The 23,643-nt window shown below is 44.8% G+C and overlaps 1 protein-coding gene across 1 annotated transcript in view; it reads right to left on the bottom strand.

Annotated features, from left to right (window-relative positions):
- PLPPR1 (phospholipid phosphatase related 1) overlaps positions 1–23,643 on the bottom strand; it is a 112,708-nt gene that overhangs the window by 13,137 nt on the left and 75,928 nt on the right. The window contains exons 3-4 of the mRNA XM_035097401.2: positions 9,203–9,391; positions 3,102–3,234 (exon numbers count right to left, since the gene is read on the bottom strand). Of these exons, the coding sequence (XP_034953292.1) occupies positions 3,102–3,234; positions 9,203–9,391 (322 nt within the window). The remainder of the gene's footprint in view (positions 1–3,101; positions 3,235–9,202; positions 9,392–23,643) is intronic.

Here is a 23,643-nt window from a genome sequence, read left to right as displayed (position 1 = left end):
GGCTGAGAGCTTGAAGGATGATGAAGAGGAGGAGACAGGTAGGTGCCTCAGCACAGAGTAGAGACAGGAATCAGACTTGGTAGCCATCCTGACAGCTTCTCTACTGACAGTTTGCAAGCCCCCCACCCTCCCAGAATGTGGCGTCTGCAGACAGAGGGAGGGACCTGACACTGAGGGCTAAGGAGTGAAGGGGGAGCTACAAGCCAGTCCAGACAACTGCTTCATCAAGACAGGAGCAACCTTTAGAAGTGTCCTCTGTTCTGCTTTCCTTAATAAAGAAATTACAGTCGTACCTTGCATCACAAAAGTCTTGCGAATCGAACGTTTTGGCTCTCGAACACCGCAAACCCAGAAGTGAGTGCTCCCGTTTGCGAACGTTCTTTAAAACCCAAATAACCGATGCGGCTTACACGGCTTCCAATTGGCTGCAGGAGCTTCCTGCAGTCAATCGGAAGCCATGCCTTGGTTTCCGAATGTTTTGGAAGTCGAACAGATTTCCAGAACGGATTTCGTTCGACTTCTGAGGTACCACTGTAACTGTAAGTTAGCCAAGTCTTTCACTCTCTTTCTCTGATTTGCAAACGATCTGTGCTCTGAGTCTGCTCCCTGACATTAACAGGGAAACGGCTCTTTCACACTGTTCGACATTCCCAAGGACTCCATTTCACGTCTGCCCATATCCCTGGGCAGGTGGCATCCAGGATCCATACGCAGGAAATGGTTTTAGATGTACGCAACTAGCAACTCCAGAATCGCTGCAGAAGCTGGCACACATGTGCAAACTGCAAAAATGTTACAACAGAAGTCAATCTAGGATTTAGAAACTCCAGCCAACCCAGTGTTCCATGGGGGGGTGGGGGTGGAGAGGAAATGCTTAGGGACAAACACTAATTAAAAACAAAGGCTGCTGAGAAGCACCTAAATGACAACCAAAAATAAGCATTTCAACCTAAGTGCTTTTACCACTGGTCCTGCAGGCGATAATATTTGATTGGTTTATTGCAGAATGTGCTGGAGCAGCAGAATGGTGCTGAGGGCTGTCCTCTTGCTCTTTGTTAATGGCACATTATTACTCCATCAATACAACCCAGAGGCTTTCTAAAGTCCAAGGGTATTTTTTTAAAAAGAAAACCTAAAGATACCTGGACTCCGCCCAACCCTGCCCTGCCCCCAGCAGTCTCCCATACTGTGCCTTAAATTCCAATAGGGGACTAATGATTTAAGCAGTAGAAACTATGAGTGTGAGCTGGGAGGCAAGGAGGCCTGAGTTTGAATCTCATCTGAACCATACACTTGCAAGGGGGCCTTACGTAAGCTGCCATTCCTGCAGTCTCAATCTCCACCTGCACTAAGGGGATGATCAAGCTGGCCTATACTACAGAGCTTTTATAAGGATGACTGATACAATGGGTATGAATTACTCAGAATGGCTTAGATCAGCGGTTCCCAATTAGCTGATTACTGAGGACCCCCTATTTTTCAAAAGCCAAGCCAAGGACCCCCTACTTTTGAAAATTATGATATCTCTATGGTAGTTACCTCTGCAAAGCAATTTTTTGAACAAAATGTGGGGTAGCCCCTAATAAGCAAAGGATTTAATGTATACTAAAAAAAACAGATATTACCATGCAAAAATGGCAAAAAATTAGTTGTGGATGGGGCTGCAGACCCACTGAGTGCATTTTGCAGACCCCCAGGGGTCCCCGGATCCCTAATTGAGAACCACTGGCTTAGATGTCTTAATATGCGTGTTAAGTGCTGTTATTGGGCTTGCAAATCCAGTTCTTACACAATTCTTACATAGCAGGGATAGGGAACCCTTTTCAACCTGGGTCACATTCCTTTTTGGGCAAGCTGCCATGGTGGGCAGAGCCAGAGGAAACGTAGGCGGAGCAACACACACAAAATGCAAATTTTGCCAAGCTTTTACACATCCCTATTTCAAGTGGTCTGTGAGGAGAAATGTTTGGGAAATGCTGAATTAGCACATTTGCCATTCACCTATGTCTGCTCTGCCAATGACCACTTTACATGCCCACTAAACTGGGATGAACTTTGATCTAATGATTATACTTGTTGTTGTTGTTGTTTAGTCATTTAGTCGTGTCCGACTCTTCATGACTCCATGGACCAGAGCACGCCAGGCACTCCTGTCTTCCACTGCCTCCCGCAGTTTGGTCAGACTCATGTTTGTAGCTTTGAGAACACTGTCCAACCATCTCATCCTCTGTCGTCCAATTCTCCTTGTGCCCTCCATCTTTCCCAACATCAGGATTATACTTACATTGTTCCAAATACACTTTGGCCAAGTTAAGATGTAATAACCCAGTCCAACAATTCACAGTTTATCAAACTGGAATTGATATGCCTCCCTCCTTGCCCCTGCCCACCTTTTGCACCCAGCTTCAGTATGGGTTGTTCAGCCACAGTTTCCTGAACTGGGAAACCGTGGTTAAGGGCAACCTACAAACCAAGATATCAAGCCAGTTTTTTAAAGATGCGGGACGATATGTTGATTGAAAGTGGCAGACCAAAATACTCTTCAATGGCAACAGAAGCTGGATTTCTCTTTTTAACACCAGTTTCTAAGCAATTAATTTTATAGAGTCTCTGGTGAGCAAATAACAGAGGATGTTTATTCACATCAGAATTCCCTGTCTTACTTGGCGCTAAGTGTTGCAAAGTTGTGCCATCAATATTAAATTAAACTTGGAAAGGAAGAAAAACGCCAGAGATGAAAATTAATAAAGGATCAGCAATACTACTTAGGGGAAAATTTGATAGATATTAGCATTGTTTCCCAGGAAACATTATGAGCAGTCGATTGGGATACATACAGGGGGTTGTATTATGCAGAGCAGAAGAGCAGTGGAATGTGATGCTGGCTGCAGAATTCAGCGGCTTTTAGAATTTCAGCTTTTGCTTTGAGATGCAGAAAAGCAACTTCTAGCCTCATGGCTGGAAATATATACTCAAAAGAGTGGTGGCCAATGTTTGCTAAAATATCAAAAGCTATGGGGCTAAGATCTCCTGGGATATGGTTTCAACACCCTGCCTGTCACCACAGTATTTTAATTTGCAAGGCACTGATCATAGCTTACCTATAAATCGAATAATTCTCCGAAGTAACGGATTCAGGTAACAGCATTCTCCTGTCAAAATGGTTTTCTCCTGGACAATCAGGCTTTCTCTGGTTGACTTGATGAAGTACATGGATATCTCACCAATAAAAATCTGCAAGCAGAAGGTGGGTAGGGACAGGTGAAAACCTCAGAAGGGAAATATGGTAGTCATGGAAGCGAAAGGCTGTTTATTATTTGAGTTCACTCTGCGCAGCCAAGGGTGAAATGACATGTTACCCAAACCTATTGCCAAAGCTGCGTTTTCTTTGGATGTAAAGATCAGAACTCAGCTTCTACTTGACATGCAAAACCAACCAACCAATGGGCACCATCAAAGCTAGCTTAGTCAGTGAATACAACCGGTGGGGGAGAACTTGGAAGTTTTGCAGCAGTGCTATCAAATGTTTATAGCCATGGCTAAATTTACCTCAGATTTTACCATTCACTCCTCAGTGCCCACTGGGATTGCTGTTGTTGTTGTTGCCACCTGTCCATCTCGAAAGACAATGGAGTGCAACTTCAGGGATTAAGCCAAACTGCTGTGTTGGCAGTACCAAAGTGATCTCCCCAAGCCACAAACCTGGGGAGTGTGCATGTGGGGGGGGGGGTCGGTCCTAGGCTGCCCAGATGACAAGATCTCCCTCTTGGTCTCACAGGAACGCAGAGCAATACGTCGGATAACAGCTTGGCTTAAGGACTTGCCAGAAGGAGATGTCTTAGGTACCCCAGTCCTGATTTGGGTAGGGTTTACTCCTAAGCCCTTTCTTTTCCCAAAGATATCCCACAAGGCAGCAGAGGCTTAGGATCAGAGTTTTCCTTCTCTTAGATGGGCTACCTACCCAGATTGACAATCCCCATCTATCTCTCACTTCCCTCTACAGCCCATGCAGAAAGAAGAAGAAGAGTTTGGATTGGATATCCTGCTTTATCAGGAGTCTCAAAGCGGCTAACATTCTCCTTTCCCTTCCTCCCCCACAACAAACACTCTGTGAGGTGAGTGAGGCTGAGAGTCTTCAAAGAAGTGTGACTAGCCCAAGGTCACCCAGCAGCTGCATGTGGAGGAGTGGAGACGCGAACCCGGTTCTCCAGATTATGAGTCTACTGCTCTTAACCACTACACCACGCTGGCTCTATTACTGGTCTCATCCACTCAATCTGCCAGAGTGTCTTCACATGCAGAGAAAGTCCCCAACTCACCAAGGGTTGAAACCCACTGGCTACCCTCACCTGATTTAGCCAGCCAGTGGAAGCCATTCCTGGGGTGTGGCTGCCCACACATGCTGACAGCTTCTAGGAGCCACAGGTGAGTGCTGAGAGCAGAGTGGGGACCAAAGGTGGACAAACAACCCCAGAAGGAGCACAACATGTCCCTCACCAGAGGCAATACCCCTCTCCTAAGAACCCACTGTGATTAGTTCAGGGATAACTCCACTTTTGAAAATGGTTTGAACTTTTAAATATGAATCTAATCTATGAGAATATTTATGTGGTGCTCGATTCCTGGTTGGATCCCAGGTTGAGCAGGGGGTGGGGTGGGGGGTGGGGAGAACACTTTAGGGAAGGAGGGGAAATCCTAAGGGGGCCAAAAGCAAAAACAAACTGCCCCATAAACAGCGGTGTAGCTAGCTACTCAGGCGCCCAGGAGAGATGCATGGCTCGGGGACGCTCCAGTCCCCGTGGTAAGTGCCGTCTCCTGCGGTGTCGCGCCCAGTGCGCCTCGCCCCCCCCCCCAGCTACACCTCTGACCATAAAGAATGAGCATGCTCATTTGTCACAGAGTTTCTGTTGAGGGGAAAACAGAAAGCTGGGAGGCAGGGAGAGGATATAAAGGAGCAACCTGGGAAAATGTGTCGCTGACTGGCTGGAGTCCTCAGCAGGAGCAGATGACACAACAGTATTTCGTTGCAGATTCCATTTGGGTTTGCTACTTCTGCACTGCTCTAATTTCAGCCATTTCTGCTTACACACAACAGGACGCCTTATCTAAAGAAAGTGTCAATGCCAGAAAATGTAACCACCTTAATTCTCCAAGATGTAATTTTCTTGTGGCCAGATCCTTAACCATAATTGTTTTGACCATGGTCCCGTGTTTTCTGTGAAATTTTGCTACCTGATCCCAACAGGGCTGGTACCTGGTGTGGGGATATCTAGCACCATTGAAAGGGTTGAGTTTGACTCAGGAGACCGCTGGTTGCTGACTCCCAATCATAGAGTTCTTTGTTCTTTTCTTCATTCTCCAGAGCACAGGGAACTGTTGGAGATTCTGCCCGTTAACATGAAGCTTTTCTCACTGGGCTTTCAATATCACGACTGACCATTGTCTACTTGGCAGGAGTATGTGAAGCATATTAAAGCAGGTCTATGGAGGAGCAACTTTGCTCAGGCAAAACGTGTTTTTGCTGTTCTGAGGAGAAGGTTGGCTCCTTTCTCTATCCCTCAGCCCCAGCCTTGTAATTCTGAGGCTGATTTCCCCTCCCTCCTCTGCTTAAGAGGAAGGGGGTCAGCAGACACTCAATCCCTTCAGATTAACCCACAAACCATGATCAACACACTTCTTTGGGCTGTTTCTGGTTTTGTGTATCCAAATCAAAGACTAATGGCTCTGCTTGCCTAAGAGGATTTGTTGTGGTGAATTCAATCTGCCCTTATTCGGTAGCATGCTGCCAAACACCAGAGTGGCGGTTCTCTGCCTCCCCAAAATAAGTGAATGGCCAGCAGTTAGAAAGAGGTTGGTTTATCATCATTCTACCCCAAACCTTCCTCCAAGGAGCTAATGAGGGGCATGCATGAAGATTTCCTCTCAGAGGCTGAAATCCTAGGCCACTTACCCGGGAGTAAGCCCCAGTGAACTCAGCAGAACATACTTCTGAATAGATGTGTATAGGTTTGTGCTGCACATAACCTGTGGAACGCAGTGTGCTTCTGTGGGACGGTGAGGTCCCTTAACATTTTGTGGAGAGTCTGTCTGAGCATTCCTTCTGCATACCCCTCAACCGTCCTGATTTGAGTGGGACACACTGGAATGGCAGAAGCCATCCCAGCTTCTGACTAGACTCCAGAATGGCCTGTGTTTTTTTGATCCAGTGCTCTGAAGCGAGTCAACTGGCTTGCGCCAGAGCTCTAGACCAAAAAACGAACATCTCAAGGGTGTGCTAATCTAATGCACCCTTGTCTAGCAAGATGTTGTGGATCTCCTTATGCGCACAAAAGACTGAAGGCTAAAAAGGATGAGGCATGGGAGACAAGTAAAGCACTTCCTGGTTTCTGTTTCTAATTGGATGCAGCCATTCAGTGGGGCAGGGCTAGGGCACTTCAAGCCACATATCCCTCCCTGGCCCTGCTTTGTATCCTGAGTGCTTTTGTCTGGCTGCAATGTGTCCTCCAACTCTGATGCTTCCTCTTGCTTGCCTGGATAGTGAATAGAGATGTAGAAAAGGAGCCTACTGTGTAGGGTTGCCAGACTCAATAGAGGACAGGACTTCTGTGCCTTTAATCGCCCTGCTCTCTTTTGAGTCTGGAAACCTTAAAGAGAAACCAGCAGGCACTTCGTTTAATTTCCAAGCAAAGGGTCTGCTGGTTTCTCTTTAAGGTTTCCAGACTCAAAAGAGAGCAGGGCAATTAAAGGCACAGAAGTCCTGTCCACTATTGACTCTGGCAACCCTACTACTGTGCAAAGCTTAAATTTACATTACATGCTCTGCCCACTTTTGCTTCTGGCTCCACCCACCCACCCCTGGCATGTGACTCGCAGATGGTTGTCCAGAAAGGAACCCAGCCCTCAAACTTAAAAAAAAAAGGTTTCATACCCTTGTAGAAGGAAAGGCTAATAATTTTATTGAAGGAGCAGGAAGAGAGGGGGAGGGGCAGGAAGTGCACAAGGCTTTCCATGCATGCCATTTTACAGACGAAACTCTGCTTGCCTCTGGCTGCTTCCTCTCCTACATTGATAAAAGGCATGTGGGATGGATAATTTTATTTTATTTAAAGCAGACAAAACACCCGTATGGATCTCCTCTCTGCTCCCATGGCTTCACTTGAAATTAGACACTGCCATTTGTGGCCTTGGGATTTGCGGGCAATTGTTCCAGAACTTAAGACATGTGCTCTGAAGTGCACACAAGTTTCCTTCCTGCATGTGCTTGCCCATTCATTTAGACCAGGGATTCCCAAACTTGGGTCTCCAGCTGTTTTCGGACTACAATTTCCATCATCACTGACCACTGGTCCTGCTAGCTAGGGATGAGGGGAGTTGTAGCTGGAGACCCAAGTTTGGGAAACCCTGATTTAGATGGAGGAAGTAGATCCCTGTGCAGAAATGTATGTAGTTCTGTACTAGGGGCGGGGGGGGAGCAGGGGACCCTTTGCATGTCATGGGCATCATCATGACAACCCAGCTCCTTACATGCAAGCATTGTATAAAAAAGGTAAAGGTACCCCGACCGTTAGGTCCAGTCGCGGACGACTCGGGGGTTGCACGCTCATCTCGCTCTATAGGCCGAGGGAGCCAGCGTTTGTCCACAAACAGTTTTTCCGGGTCATGTGGCCAGCATAACTAAGCTGCTTCTGGCGAACCAGAGCAGCACATGTAAACACCGTTTACCTTTCTGCCGGAGTGGTACCTATTTATCTACTTGCACTTTGATGTGCTTTCGAACTGCTAGGTTGGCAGGAGCAGGGACCAAGCAAAGGGAGCTCACCCCATCGCGGGGATTCGAACCGCCGACCTTCTGATCGGCAAGCTCTAGGCTCTGTGGTTTAGACCACAGTGCCAACCGCGTCCCATACATTGTATACATACCGAACATATATGCATGCAACGTGGTGAGTGTGTTTCTGCAGCAGCAACCCTACAATTCTGGGGTTCTATATGCCCATACCCTAAACCAGATGGAGCCAACATGAGGCTCTCCCAGTGTTCTTGGACCCCAGTTCCCACCGGCTCCAGACAGCATGGCCAATAGTCAGGAATGATGGGAGCTGGGGATTTAATAAGATATGGGGGACACGAAGTTGGCTACCCCTCCCCTAAGTAGATGTATGTGGGGACTAATTGGGTGCTTTTAATATACCCCGTCCAGGTTTGGTTCAAAAGCCTTTTGGTGAAAAGGCCTCCTCTGCTATGGGGTCACATTTGCAATGAGCTAACAGGAAAGGTTTGAAGAGGCGCCAGTGTAAACAAACCTCTTATCCAGCCATATAGAAAGATTATGAACTTCGCTGGGTAAAATGCTGAGAGTGACTAAAGTGCATGGCAGGAGGATTAGAGCGAGAGGGAAACAGAACAAAAAAGTCCAGCTTCCCTTATGTGAAGTCAGTTGTAGGGGTGGGTGAGGAGAGAAAATGAGACAAGTCTGCCTGTGGCAACTCATTTTGAGCTGGTTTTTAATTAAGCTAGCGGCTGTTTCTGTTTGATTTTAGAGCACAAAAGAGCCAGTCTTTGCAGCGAAAAGAGTGTAATAAGAGCACTTCCAGTGTTCTCGCTTCTTGAGAACGGCTTTCCTGGGTTTGTGGCGGGTTTTAAATTTTTTGTGGGAGAAGAATAGCTTAAACTGAAATCTGATGTGTGAAAAGAGCAGAGCCTTCTCCAAACTCACTCAGCAGCTGGGAATTCTTATTAAAGCAACCTGCTTTGCATTGAGCAGGTTGCGTTTTAGACTCTCAGGCACTCCGCAGTCTCTCTTACTCAGTTTCATTCAAATCCAATGCTCTATGAGTGACTTCAGTGTCAATAATTTACACCCTGGTGCTTTGCTCCAACCAAACATTTGCAATCACCTGTCAAACGAGATGCACACGGCTGTTGCCCTTGTTTAGGCATCACAGCGTACCGAGCTTTGTCTTAAACATGTGACTGACTGCAGGTAATAAATGGGGCTAATTAATGACCATTGTGGATCATATTAATTGGCCCGGCTTTAGCCTCTTCCCAGCCAAATCCCCATCAATTAGAACCGACTTGGTTCCAATTAGAATTAGACTTTGGTCAGAGTAGAGAGCAAGCCCTCCCAACCTTTCTTCTTTCCCTGCCACAAACCAGAGCGAAAAAGTGATGGTTTTTTAATTTTATAGGATCTACTCACAATTGCTGTTGGGGTTGCAGCCAGCACACAGTAAAGGACGAGAGGGGGTATGAAGCTTTCATCCTCCGTTCCTGGGTAAGGTTTCATCAGGTCTCCATCTTGGCAAAAGAAGCCTTGGACGTGCACTTGGAAAGTGTCTGTGCACTCAAAGTAGTAGGCGAGCAGGACTGTCCCAGCCATAATGACGAGCTGAAAATACAGCATGGTAGTTACACAGAGACATTTAGCGGCTGCTCAGCAGTTGTGCCTCCGAGCTGCGCTCAAACAGCCAACCTCCATCATTGCCACAAATCCCGATGGCAAATTCCAACATCAGAGAGCGGGTGCTTCGAAAGAGTGTCTTCCACTCCGGGAAACATCTGTTACATAAATCTCTGAGTAACTCCCCCCAACCCTGGTGAAAAGTCTCTGTTCAAAGCAGGGGGGGGCACGCAGTGCGTGCCTCACAAGAGGGCAGGAGCTTTGGCGCCCACTTTCGTCCCAATTTTTTTTAAAAAAAGGCACTGATGGATCAAAGCAAATGGAACAGGGCAGACCGTGCCAGCTAAAAGCAGCTAGGCTGGAGCTTCTCCTTCCTCCCCTGCAAAAGGGATGCACTGCTCTCGCCCTGATGCAAAAGAAAGGCAGACAAGATTTCCTGATGCAGCCAAGGAGGGAGTTTCAAACAGAGGAGGACTCGGGCTGTGTGACACACCGAAGCATCCTTTGCTATTCTCTCCCCCACCTCCTCTCTCTCCCCAGCTTCCATTTGCCCTCACTATATTTCCATCCTCAGTGCCATATAACAGCCAGATTCATTCCTGTCCTCTGTGTGTGTAGGGCTAACAAGAGCAGAAAAGGGGAGAGGCATTTATCAGCCCAGGGTCCACATTCCTTTCTAGGCAACTTCCAAGGGGCCACATGCAAGTGGTAGGCGGGGCCAGAGGGAAAAGAGGAAGGAATGTGGATGCAACCTTTGTACAGAATGCTAGCTTTCACACACACACACACACACACACACACACACACACACACACACACACACATCAAGGCAAGAAAGAGGAGTTATAAGAGATCAAGGACACATTGCAGTCCGACAAATCTACTTCAGGACAGGGCAAAGCAGGGCTGGTGACTTGGGAAGTCTAGGGAGACTCCCAAAGACCAGGCAGAGAGACCTGGAGGACTGCAACTGTCCCCATCATGCTAAGGAGGCTGGATTCTGTCTTCTCACCCCATCACCAATGCCTGCCCTGCCAGGCCTAATACCCATACAGATCAAATGCCTCCATGCAGATCAAGGTGCTGTTAAAAAGTGCAGAAGGATGCCTTGTCAAGCTGTTGCTGATTTCCTCAACAACTGGCAGCAGAACTGCCTATCCTGAGCCTTTGAGATAAGGCAGACTATGGATCAAACTGAACAGCCAAATAATACAACTTTCTAGGGAATCTTGGTGCCCCCCACCCCCCGAACAGCTTCAGGATCCCACAAAGTTCACCAAAGCGGGGCAAAGGCCTTCAGTCTGAGAAAGGGAGATTCTGTGGCTGGCTATGCATCCATTTCAGATAATAGGCTCATCAGCTCAGGAGCAGAAACTGATTCAAGGCTTTCTTTTGTTTCACTGTCTCTGTTTAGCTAATATTTTTGCCACCACGTTTCCAAACTCATCTTTTTTACTATCAGATCTACAAACAGAAACTATACATTTCTCATTTTTGTTTCCTCAGGTGTAGGTCCTTTTTGCACAAACAGCTCCCCGCCTGCAGTGAGGATCGTGCTCTGTTAAAACGGAATAAAGCAGAAGCGCTTAAAAATATAGTAAAACAAGAATGTAGGAAGGAACTGCACTGCCCTCTTGCGGGGGAAAATTTGTACACTCAGATGTTCAAGCCACAGACACTCACCCACCCATCCGCTATTACAAGCTATTGCAATCAATTGCAGTAAAGTTTAATGAAACATACAACTAGATAAAACTAAAAGGTAGCAGCCTTTAAAATGGACCTAAGTTAAAAGTTTAGGTATTTCAATTTTTGTTACAAATTTGATTTGTGAGAAATGCATGGGACATGGTAAAAATGCTTGTTGGAATCATCTTTCCTTTTTTAGAAGCACAAGAGACCCTCTTTTTCAGAAGCTCACAGAAGCACATCTCTGTACATTAGACTGCTATCTCTTAACATCATGTTTTGTTTTTACTTTATTTTGAAGGAATGTAGAATAAAAATAAAATAAATGACTTCAAGCATGTGCAGAGATCTATGGAGTTTTGCATAGAGGGACTTTGAGAACAGCCTGAACCAGGAGGAGATGTAGGAAATGTTTCAAGGCACTATAAAACATACATATTTTAAACACCCATTTCCCCCCAGTAAAGAAATATTATGGCAATGCTTTTTAACATCAAGTTATGATGGTCATTTCCAGGAAAATTAACACTACTAAAAAAAATGTCCAAAATTCTTAGAGAGCATTTATCACAAAATCTACTTCATCTACTTCTGGAGACACACCTTCTCTCCCCGCCCCCCCTTCTCCCTCTGCATGTTGACACAGTGAACAAACTCTTCATTAAGATGCTTTAATGATTTGTGCAAGTGTAGATTCAGGGGGAGGGAGAAAAACGAGGTGCAATCTTTCTGCCAAGAACCTTTGAGGTGAATGGATCTGTGCTGAGGTGGGAGGGGATGAGTTTTCCCACCCAGCTGTTTTTTTGGGGGGGATCCCTTTTACCACCATCATGTTCATCCCAGAACCACAAATGTCACTCCCTCACGAAAAGGGAAGGTTTTTTTTTTGGGAGGAAAGGCCTTTCAAATTAAGCACAGCTGATCACCAGTGTTTGTGTAGCTCAGTGCTCATAGTGTCACCTGCATGGCCAAAAGAAAAAAGCACCTGATGTCATTGTGATGTCAGGTGATTGTAAGGTAAAGAACCCCTTAAGTCCAGTCAAAGGTGACTATGGGGTTGCAGTGCTCATCTCGCTTTCAGGCCGAGGGAGCCGGTGCTTGTCTGCAGACAGATTTCTGGGTCATGCGGCCAGCATGACTAAACCGCTTCTGGCACAACGCAACACCTTGACAGAAACCAGAGTGCACGGAAACACCGTTTACCTTCCCGCCGCAGTGGTACCTATTTATCTACTTGCACTGGCGTGCTTTCGAACTGCTAGGTTGGCAGGAACTGGGACAGAGCAACCGGAGCTCACCCCATTGCGGGCATTCGAACCGCCGACCTTCTGATCGGCAAGCCCAAGGGTCTCAGTGGTTTAGACCACAGTGCCACCCGCGTCCCTCAGGTGATTGACAGATCATAGAATCATAGAATCATAGAATCATAGAGTTGGAAGAGACCACAAGGGCCATCCAGTCCAACCCCCTGCCAAGCAGGAAACACCATCAAAGCATTCTTGACATATGCCTGTCAAGCCTCTGCTTAAAGACCTCCAAAGAAGGAAGACTCCACCACACTTCTTGGCAGTAAGTTCCACTGTCGAACAGCTCTTACTGTCAGGAAGTTCTTCCTAATGTTTAGGTGGAATCTTCTTTCTTGTAGTTAGAATCCATTGCTCCGTGTCCACTTCTCTGGAGTAGCAGAAAACAACCTTTCTCCATCCTCTATATGACATCCTTTTATATATTTGAACATGGCTATCATATCACCCCTTAACCTTCTCTTCTCCAGGCTAAACATACCCAGCTCCCTAAGCAGTTCCTCATAAGGCATCGTTTCCAGGCCTTTGACCATTTTGGTTGCCCTCCTCTAGACACGTTCCAGCTTGTCAGTATCCTTCTTGAACTGTGGTGCCCAGAACTGGACACAGTACTCCAGGTGAGGTCTGACCAGAGCAGAATACAGTGGCAGCCCCAACCCTAGGATGGGAGAGAGAAGGACCAGGCCTGTTGGCTGAGTCCTGGCTGTTCCCCACTGCTGCTCCAAAATGTATCCTCAGTGCAGTTATGCTACGGTCACATTGCGGAGTTTATATTCCCTCCCCTGCTTTTCAAGCTAACCCTCGAGCTCCAGTTATCCATGTTTCTACTTAAACCTAAAGCAGATTTGATGAGGCTTAAGCTGCAGGGGGCATTAAGGTTTTGTTGGATCCCGCCCCCACCCCACCACCAGACAAACAATACTGTTTGAAAAATGCCATTCTGTTTGCTGTGTATGCCCCCCCGCCAATTTCCCCAAGAAGGGCTAGGATTTCATTTAATCTTCTCCCCACGGCTGGCTTTATTATTCTGCATAGCAACCCAAAGTGTTCCCCAGACTGGGAAGGTGAAAGGTGGCAACTCTGTGTCTACTCGGAAGTAAATTATGGCCATATCCTGCTAAACAGTTCTGCCAGTGCAAGGTTTCTGTGAAGTGGAACTTCCCCACTCTCTTCTCCCCCTGTGTGCCCCCGGCATGCCCCCAAATTGGGGGAACCCCCAGGACATATTTAGGGCAGAAGAGAGCGTGAAGAATATTTCATTGCACAGCTAAAATCATACCCTCCAACACAGGAAGATACATGGAACATTGTTCCCCCAGTGAGAGGGGGGGAACAGAACATCTGCTTGATCCAAGGGATCCCCAAAGAAGAACCAGCATGGAGCAATGTCCTCCCAGTGAGAGAGGGAGGGCAGGATCCATGCTGGGGTCAGAATCCAAAGGGAATAAAAACTGAGAAAGGGCTGGAAAATGGAATTATTGTGTTAGATTAATTTAAGACATAAGATGAAAACTGCTTAATTGGAATTTTAAAATGGACCCAGTGAGGGGGGAATTGAGGAAGTCAACAATGTTAAGCAAATAATATAAGATTTGAGATGTTTTTATTTTTTTATTTTGTCCCCCCCCCCCCTGTTTTTGAGGTTTTTTTTTTGTGTGTGTGATTTTGTATTTGGAAAATAAATAAAAAGTATTTGAAAAAAATAAAATTAAAGCATACCCGCCAACATTTCCTTGATGAAAATAGGGGTGTCCAGTTTAATGGTAATAATAATAATAATAATAATAATAATAATAATAATAATAATAATATCCCACCCATCTGACAGTGTTGCCCAACCACTCAGGATACCCTCCAACTTTTTTCTCTGATGGAAATAGGGACGTCCTAAGGAAAAGTGGGACATTCCGTGAGCAGATCAGAAACTGGGACAGTTTCTGTAAATCCGGGACGGTCCCTGGAAAACAGAGACACTTGGAGGGTCTGTAAAGTTCTGCCTGTAGAAAAAACTGATCTGATGAGAATGCCACAATGGTGAGTGCTTTTGTAAAGCCCTGTAGAGGAACAAGTTAAGTGATCTCTTGTTTTTGGAGCAACCTATTATCAGAGTAATTCTGCCTTATTTATGATAGTGCTTCTGCAACGTAGAACACACAAGGCTGATCAGCAGGGGGCACCCCTGTTCTATCCAAGCCATTGACACAGAAATGGCCTGCAATGTCAAACAAGCAGCAGGAACAAAATATTTTCCCGCACCCTCATAAAATCTACATGAATATGTCACAGTTGAATTGCATTAAAATGAAAATCAGAGCTGGGGATTCATTTCAGTTCCTTTAGGTTAAAACTACACCAGCATGGGGTTTATTATTTCTTCGTCTCCTTGTTATGATGTTAAGGTTGCTTGAGAACAAATATGCCCAGTTGGGCATATTTTATTTTAGATGCCTCTTTCCCCATCCCATCTTTGAATAAGGGGAATGATTAACAACTGTGCAATCTTATGCAGGAAGTTGCTCCCAGTGCAAAATAGCACTAAGTAATGCATCCCATCAGTGTTAGGATTTTCACTTGAGAACAGGGCTTCCCCCCAGTGATCGAAACTCGCCTGGGGCACTTTGCACCTGGCTGTCGGCCGCTTGCAAGCAAGTGAAGATGCCCGCTCTTGACTATTTTCACACACTTTTCACACACCAGCAACATGTGCTGTAGAATTCTATCCATTATATTTTATCTGCGCAATCAGAATGAATTTCAGGAACCAAAAAGTTGTACAGTGGTACCTTGGCTGTCAAACGTAATCTGTTCCGGGAGTCCGTTCGACTCCCGGAACCGTTCAAAAACCAAGGCAAAGCTTCTGATTGGCTGCAGGAGCAATCGGAAGCTGCAGAAGCTGCATCGGAAGTCGGCTTCCAAAAAAACGTTCGCAAATTGGAACACTCACTTCCGTGTTTGCGGCAATGGGGAGCCGATTTGTTTGGGATCCAAGCCGTTCAACAACCAAGGTACCACAGTACTGCATTGGAAAATATGACTTTCAAGTTGTCTGACCCCAAAATGGCAACTAGACATTCTGTTTTGGTGACTGGTTTAAGGAGTCATTTGGTGCCTAACTTATATATCTGAGTTTCTAACACTGCTTCCCCCTCCTTCCCCCATGAACCCCTTAAATTTGTTCCAGGGGGTCTCCCCAATCTCCTGGAGCAAGTTGTGCAACCAGGAATCTTTGCACTGATGGGGTATGTCAAGTTGGATACGTCCATGGAGTTCAATGGACCTCCCATGAAAGGGCTCCAGCTTTAGTCCGTTTACATTTGAATGCACAGAACAGAGTAGACCTGGGGAACCTGTAGCTGTCTGGATGTTGCTAGACTAAAATGTTGCTAGACATTTTGTCACCACCAGCTAATATGGCATGGCAAATGGGATGATAGGAGTCGGAGACCCATCACATTTGGAGGGCCAGAGGTTCCTTACCTCTGATTGATGGGCTCTCATCTTGCACTTGTGTCACTCTTCAGACCTTGGCATGTCTCAAAGCACACCCAGAGAAGAAACACATGCAACTGGCTGGCACGATTGTGTCAGTCTTTATAGCAGGGGTGAGGAACCCGTAGCCCTCCATAATTTGCTGGGACTGCATAATCCCAAACTATTGGCCCTGCTGGCTGGGTCTGATGAGAAGTGGAGTTCAACACCTGGAAGTTATCCACTCCTGCCCACGGGGATAGTGACAGGGCTGGGGCATTGGGGACATTTGTATAGAGCATGTGCAGAGAAGGGCAACCAAGATGATCAAGGGTCTGGAAACCAAGCCTCATGAGGTTGAAGGAGCTAGGTATGTTTAGCCTGGAAAAGAGGAGACTGAGAGGAGATATGATAGTCATCTTCAAATATCTCAAGGGCTGCCATGTGGAAGAGGGAACAAGCTTTTCTCTTGCTCTGGAGGGTAGGACTCGGGCCGATGGCTTCAAGTTACAAGAAAGGAGAGTCATCCTTTCTTGAACATCAGGAAAAACTTTCTGACAGCAGTGGAATGGTCTTCCTTGGACTCTTCTTCCTTGGAGGTTTTGTAAGCAGAGGTTGGATGGCCATCTGCCATGGATGCATTACTGGATTGGACTTGATGGCCCTTGGGGTCCCTTCCAACTCTACAATTCTTTGATTCCATGGTTGACCCCAATCCCTGCACATGTGTACAGTCAACACAATTTGGCCATTGGCAGAGGCACTCTGCATTATTTCTATCAGCTCATTAGCTGACACACGCAATAATGTGTCTGAATCCTTCTCTCATTAGTTTTCTCAAATCTTCCAGTGCCACTACAATCTCTTGTGCCTTGTAATATTTTACAGTTTCATTTCCACTCACAATTAACTTTAATAGCTTATCACAATTTGCCACTGGTTTTAAATTTGAGGCTTGCTCCCCTGCAATTGCATAAACTCCCCCCGAGACAGTTTCAATGCCTCCTTGAAAACATATATTACTGCTAATAAGCCCTACCATACTGCTAAAACCTTCAGGTAACAACTCTCTTTATCTTACGAAATTAGGACTCCCGAGTGCTTCCAACGAATCCAAAATGACTGGAGCAACTATATCCACCCCTGCATTAAATTTGAAATGTGAATACTTCTACCTTACTCCATGCTTCGAAACCCACCGATTCTACCCAGAAACAGACAAATCTGTCAGTTTTTGGTTCTCCCTTTTCTAGTCGTAAGATCAGGTTTACCACATTTCCACACCAGTTTGCATTTTTTAAAATAATAATAATAATAATAATAATAATAATAATAATAATCTTATGCACATTCACTAGCATTTCAGCAACCATTTCTCAGAATATACACTTTTTTGTATGCAAGCCTGCCTAATGCTCATATTTTTGCAGTTTTCTTGATATAATACAGGCACCCCCAAACTTAGGCCCTCCAGATGTTTTGGACTACAATCCCCATCATCCCTGACCACTGGTCCTCTTAGCTAGGGATCATGGGAGTTGTAGGCCAAAACATCTGGAGGGCCGCAGTTTGGGGATGCCTGATATAATACATTCTTGTATATCATTTTTATGCATACTTTTTTCTAATATACCTCTCCAGCAATCTGTAATGTTTTTTTCCATTCCGTAGGAGTGCTGAAGACTACCAGGCTATCACACAACTCCTATGGGGTGTCGAAAGCTACTATTTAAATGCATCTGCCGTGTATTTTTAAATTTATTTATCAGTACATTGAAATCCAACCTATCACCACACTGTGTTCAGATGTATTTTATAATGGGCAATCAGCTCATGAGTGCCAAAATATTGGACAGAGGAAGGCGAGGCGTACATAAAAGCCATTTCAGTCATATTCAGTCATATTTGAACACCGATTCTTACTTGAACACACTGTTGCCCTCATCACATTTTCATTCAGTTAAAAACCCTGATCCTTCATAAAGGGGGGGGGGTATTGTCCTTCCTAAAAACTCTGATTTGAATACTGCACTTAGCCTGAGAATAAAATCCCCAACGTAGTGCCTGATCTCACAGGGTTTGCCGCTTCATGGGATCATAAAACTGTAAATCTGGGGAGGGGGGGGGGAACCTCAAAGGCCAAGCAGCCAATGCGACTCCTGTGGTGTCACAGAGTAAGCCACAGAGATTACCCTCCAGAGGCCATTGCATTCTGGCTCACTTCCAAGATTTTATTGACAGAAAACCATAGTCTGGGGCAGCACTGCCCTCAATTACAGTGATTACTTTTTTTACCTTTTAGTCACGAGTGGCGGCCATTCTCTTATACGGGAAGAAAACTCCTCCAAGATACATATACTCAACAAGACTGTCGGAAGGAAGGGGAAAACTTGGTGAGGGGCAGGAGAAGGAAAGGGAGCAGGTTTCTTCTTTCCCCCAATTCAACATTTGCACGTCTACTTTCAGGGACGCAGGTGGCGCTGTGGGTTAAACCACAGAAGCTTAAACCCACAGATCAGAAGGTCGATGGTTCGAATCCCCGTGACGGGGTGAGCTCCCATTGCTTGGTCCCAGCTCCTGCCAACCTAGCAGTTTGAAAGCACATCAAAGTACAAGTAGATAAATAGGTACCGCTCTGGCGGGAAGGTAAACAGAGTTTCCGTGCGCTGCTCTGGTTCACCAGAAGCGGCTTAGTCATGCTGGCCACATGACTAGGGAGGCTTTTAATGTTTAATAGATTATTTTATTTTATTTTCTGTTGGAAGCCGCCCAGAGTGGCTGGGGAAACCCAGCCAGATGGGCGGGGTATAAATAAATTATTATTATTATTATTATTATTATTATTATTATTATTATTATTACCCAGAAGCTGCACGCCGGATCCCTCAGCCAGTACAGCAAGATGAGAGCCGCAACCCCAGAGTCGTCCGTGACTGGACCTAACAGTCAGGGGTCCCTTTACCTTACTTTCAGGGCATGACCGATGTGTTATTCACAGGTGCCAATGCTCTTGCCAAAACCTTCCACAATGCCTGTGAAGAAGTCTCAGTAAATAGCCCCTCAAAATTCCCAACACATGAGAGATTAGCTGATGGGGCTGGGCGATAATGATGATGATGAGAATAATAATTTATACCCCTCCCATCTGGGAGGCTGCCAACAGAATATTAAAAACACAATAAAACATCAAATATTTAAAACTTCCCTAAACAGGCCTGCCTTTAGATGTCTTCTAAAAGTCAGATAGTTGTTAATTTCCTTGACATATGATGGGAGGGCATCCCACAGGGCCACTACCGAGAAGGCCCTCTGCCTGGTTGATATATCGTCCAAAACTGGTTTGAAGTTCATATCGTGATATCGGTTCATAATTTTTCGACCTGGCAATATATCACGAATCATGATGTGTGTGTGTGTGTGCGCTATGCAAAAATCACAATGTGAGGAAAAACGTGAAGCCAGTCAATGCCTCTATATAGCTCCGTCCTTATTTCAGACATTATGATATATCAGTATATCATGATGTTTAGCTGGTGATACATCACGATGTTGAAAACCAGGTATCGCCCAGCCCTACTGACTGCCTGTTCTTCCAGCTTGGTTCCTGTTTGTACTTGCTCAGCCTTTGCTACGTGCCCCCACAGGAGCCATTTTGTATTATGCCCCCACCCACCCTGTGGCAGCTATTTTGTGACTGGCATAATACACTTTTTCAAAATTCCGAATGTGCCCACTAGTCCTGAAAGGTTGGCAATTCTCATTGCAGAGCTAAGGCTACTGTGATTATGTGCTGGCCTGCTACATACTGGAGAAACTATATACAGTGGTACCTCGGGGTAAGAACTTGATTTGTTCTGGAGGTCCATTCTTAACCTGAAACTGTTCTTAACCTGAGGTACCACTTTAGCTAATGGGGCCTCCCACTGCTGCCATGCCGCCGCCGCACGATTTCTGTTCTCATCCTGAGGTAAAGTTCTTGTGGGTTAGCAGAGTCTGTAACCTGAAGCGTCTGTAACCCGAGGTACCACTGTATTTTATTTTCTAAATTCTTCTGGCAACACTTTGCACATTTCATAATTTAATTCAGGTTTCAATAATTTGGCGGCGTGCAATAATTTTGTTTTGTGCTCGGCAAAGCATAATGAGTTTCCATTTAATTGTCTGTGGTCTTTTAAATTTTGTTTTGCATAGCAGAATCGGCGTTAGCAGCTTTGACGTTGCAGCACAAAAGTTAAAGCACTGCCCTTTTCCAAAACATTTTTTTTGCAAAATGTCCTGACAGTGTCCCCGAGAGCCATGGTGTGCTGACTGGTGACATTTCGCTGTACAAATGGCCCATAAAAAACTATTAAATCTGTCTTCTGCTCGGAAAGGCATTTTAACTTAATGGCCATTTTCACTTTTCTTGGAATTGGGGGGCGGGGGCGGGGAGGAGGAAACCATTCCTCACACGATGCCAACTGACACAAGCATCTGGTTTACTGAGGTAATATATCTTCTTGATATTTCTGAGAAGTATTTTGAAACATCTGAAGCAAGACCAGTTGCCAGAATTGGCTGTTGTTGCTTCCCACCCGCACCATTTAGGAGACCACTTCATTTAATGGTCGGATCAATTTTAGGCTCTGGACTTTAAAAAGCTTAATAATGTGTGGTATTTCACTTCACAATGTTGTAAGGTGTGTGTATGGGCCCCCCTGCACTCGCAACCCACCATTTAGATCACTTTGCTTCAAAATATAGCAAGCCAGTATGGCAAGAAATATGGCTGAAGACATTTTGGTGCCTGAGAAAGAACAGGGAATTTTAACTACCCCCTTCTCCCATTCACAATACACCAGCAGCCTGTGAAAGAAATTCAGATATATAAACCTAAACTAGGCAGCAAATGGTACATCAGGGGTAGGTAAACTCATGCCGAGGGGATCACAGTGTGGCCCCCCCAGTCCTCCCAACATAGGGAATCATTCTGCCAGAAACAAGTAGAAAGTTTCTAGAAGGTTCCAGAGTTTTTCCTTTATATGTGGTCAGTGGCACTCTGAGCTTCATTGGCACCAGCTGGAAGTGGCAATAAGAAGAAGACCACCCGGCTTCGTTTTTGCAGATACCTGATAGTAAACGTCTGTCCAAAGAGTGTTGCTCATAAAATCTGCTGGTTTTCTGTAATTTATGACATGTGGGAGATAAGAAAGACTTCAGTGACTATTTAATGAAACAGGCTCCCACATCTAAAATTTGGTAGTCTTTGGAATAATTCCGTTTGGAATCGCTTCCTCATACCAAAAACATTAAACACCGGGTGTGTGTGTGTGTGTAGTAAAGTAAAATGAACTGTTACGAAGTACAGTGGTACCTCGCTAGACGAAGGCCCCGCGGCACGAAAAAATGAAAACGTTTTGCTATTTTTTGGCAGACTCGCAAGATGAAGTTTTCTATGGCCGTGCCATAGAAAACTTCGCAAGACGAAGCAGGGCGCCGCGAGGAGAAAGTCAGACCAAGAGCCCGCCCGCCTCGCGCTTCCGCTTCTGCCGCCGCCATTGCCCGGAGCCCGTCCGCCCGCCTCACGCTTTTGCCGCCATCGCCCGGCTTCCTCAGCAGCCGGATCCCCCCTCACTCACCTTAAGCCTGTCTGGTTGGGCGCGAGGGTCCGGCTGCTGGGGAAGGAGGGAGGGAGCCTTTCCTTCCGGCCATGGCGGGTGAGTTGGCGCCCTTTTTTGCGCTCCCCCCCATGGGAACGCAGGAATTAAATTTCAATGCATTCCTATGGGAAACCGCGCTTCGCAATACGAAATTATTGCAACACGAAACGACTCATGGAACGAATTAATTTCGTCTTGCGAGGTACCACTGTAGATGGAAGTCCACAACAATTAAAGTAGGTAAAGAGATTCAATCCATTAGGAAAGAGATTCAATCCATCATATACAGGTGAAACTCCAAAAATTAGAATATTGTCGAAAAGTATTTCAGTAATGCGACTTAAAAGGTGAAACCAATATATGAGATAGATGCATGACATGCAAGGCAAGGTATGTCAAGCCTTTATTTGTTGTAATTGTAATTATTTGTCATTAGGCGGCTCAATTATAAATGGAATGTAATTAATGAAATGTAATAGCGATGTTTATTTTTGTATTATTGTAACTATTTGTTTTATTACTGTGGAATTTTCAAAAGAAAGCATTTGTAAAAATTAAAAGAAAAAGAAAATAATAAGTTGCATTACTGAAATAAATGCACTTTTCGACGATATTTTAATTTTCCGAGTTTCACCTGTACGAGAAAAGCCATTATAGGACTGAACTGTATTAAATAGTATCTAACAAAAGATACATATTGAATTTGTTTTTGTCACTGTCTCTGTTTTGTCTTTGTATTTTTGTTTTGTTTCCTTTTCTTTTTATATATGTTGAGAAGTAAGGTTTTTAAGTCTGACATTATTTGATTTATATAGGAGGTACCAAAGTATGTATTTGTTATCTATGTATTTATTTGTATGTTTGAAATAAAAAAATATAATTTTAAAAAAGAAACAGAAGAAGAAAGACTTTTGTTTGAAAGTGTACTGCTAATTGCTATTTACTTTAACAGTTGAAAATATATTTGCTACCGTAATGCTTGTACCCAGTCTGGGAATAAAATCTCTTGACCAAGGCTTCACAGAGTTTGTGAGTCATCTTTAAAACAACAACTTCGTCATTGTTCACTACTTCTGCGAGAGAAAGAAGATAAACTCTAATAAACAGTTTAAAAGAAGTTTTGCTTAACTACCAGTGTCTGCACAGCCAAAGTGTGTGGACGGTAACCTCTAATACTTGAAACTTTCCACTCTCCACATCTGCAGTTGCTCTGCTTCATGCCCCATGTGCTTTTGCCTGACTGGACTGTGTCTACGGACTCTGATGATGCTTGTCTACATGGAGGGCTGTGTGAGAGTGAATAACAGGATGGGAACCGTTGTTAAAACCAGTAGCTGCTTAATCTGTTTCAAACTGCTTGAATGTCTTGTGATTGTTTTCCCCTAGGTATTTGGCTAAATTGGAAATGATAATTTCTGTCATTGTAGTTTTGCTTGTTTACCTCATAATAGAATGGTTAAGTTTGCTGTTTACTGGATGTTGACATGATTTCGTAATTTTTGCATATTGTTTTTCTCTGTTTAGTTTCCTTGCTTTTTTCCTGTTCCAGGATTGAAAACATTCAATGAAGGGCAGTCTATAAATACTGTAAATAAAAAAATAATGGTAATAGTAATGTTGTGTTGTCATCACTAAATAGCCTCTGAGAAATGTAATTTTCCAACCAGTTATAAGCACAACGGTTCCCTTAAGTAGGGTGAGTGAGGAAGAAAGAAAGAAAGAAAATCTGCTCCTTGAAATTCTTTTTGCTATATGACTGCTTTGCTTCTCCTCTCGTAAAAGACTTTAATGATATTATCAATTGCCACAAAAGGTGCTTTCATATTCCCCCATAACTGCTGAGTTCTTATATATTTTCACAACAGTAGCTCTCATTTCCCCCTCCCCTTTTTGTTTCCTGCTGTGCAAAGAAATTAGCTGGATAACTTAGGGAGCGGGTAGAACTGTTTTTCCATTTTCCAAGATGTTGGGTTCCTCCCCTACTCTATATCTGTGAGAGCATTTAATCTACCTTTTTAAATTACCAATGGTTCCATTTTCCTACTTCATTATCTACTGAGGGTAAGACTGCCTTAATCACTGTTTTTTACTGCAGCTTAGTTATGATTTCACTTGCAAACACCTTTTTAAAAATGTTGCA

The sequence above is a fragment of the Zootoca vivipara genome, chromosome 16 (assembly GCF_963506605.1).
Source record: "Zootoca vivipara chromosome 16, rZooViv1.1, whole genome shotgun sequence".
NCBI lineage: Eukaryota > Metazoa > Chordata > Lepidosauria > Squamata > Lacertidae > Zootoca > Zootoca vivipara.
The sequence above is the reverse complement of the archived record's forward strand: the minus strand, read 5'-3'. Positions and strand labels throughout refer to the sequence as shown.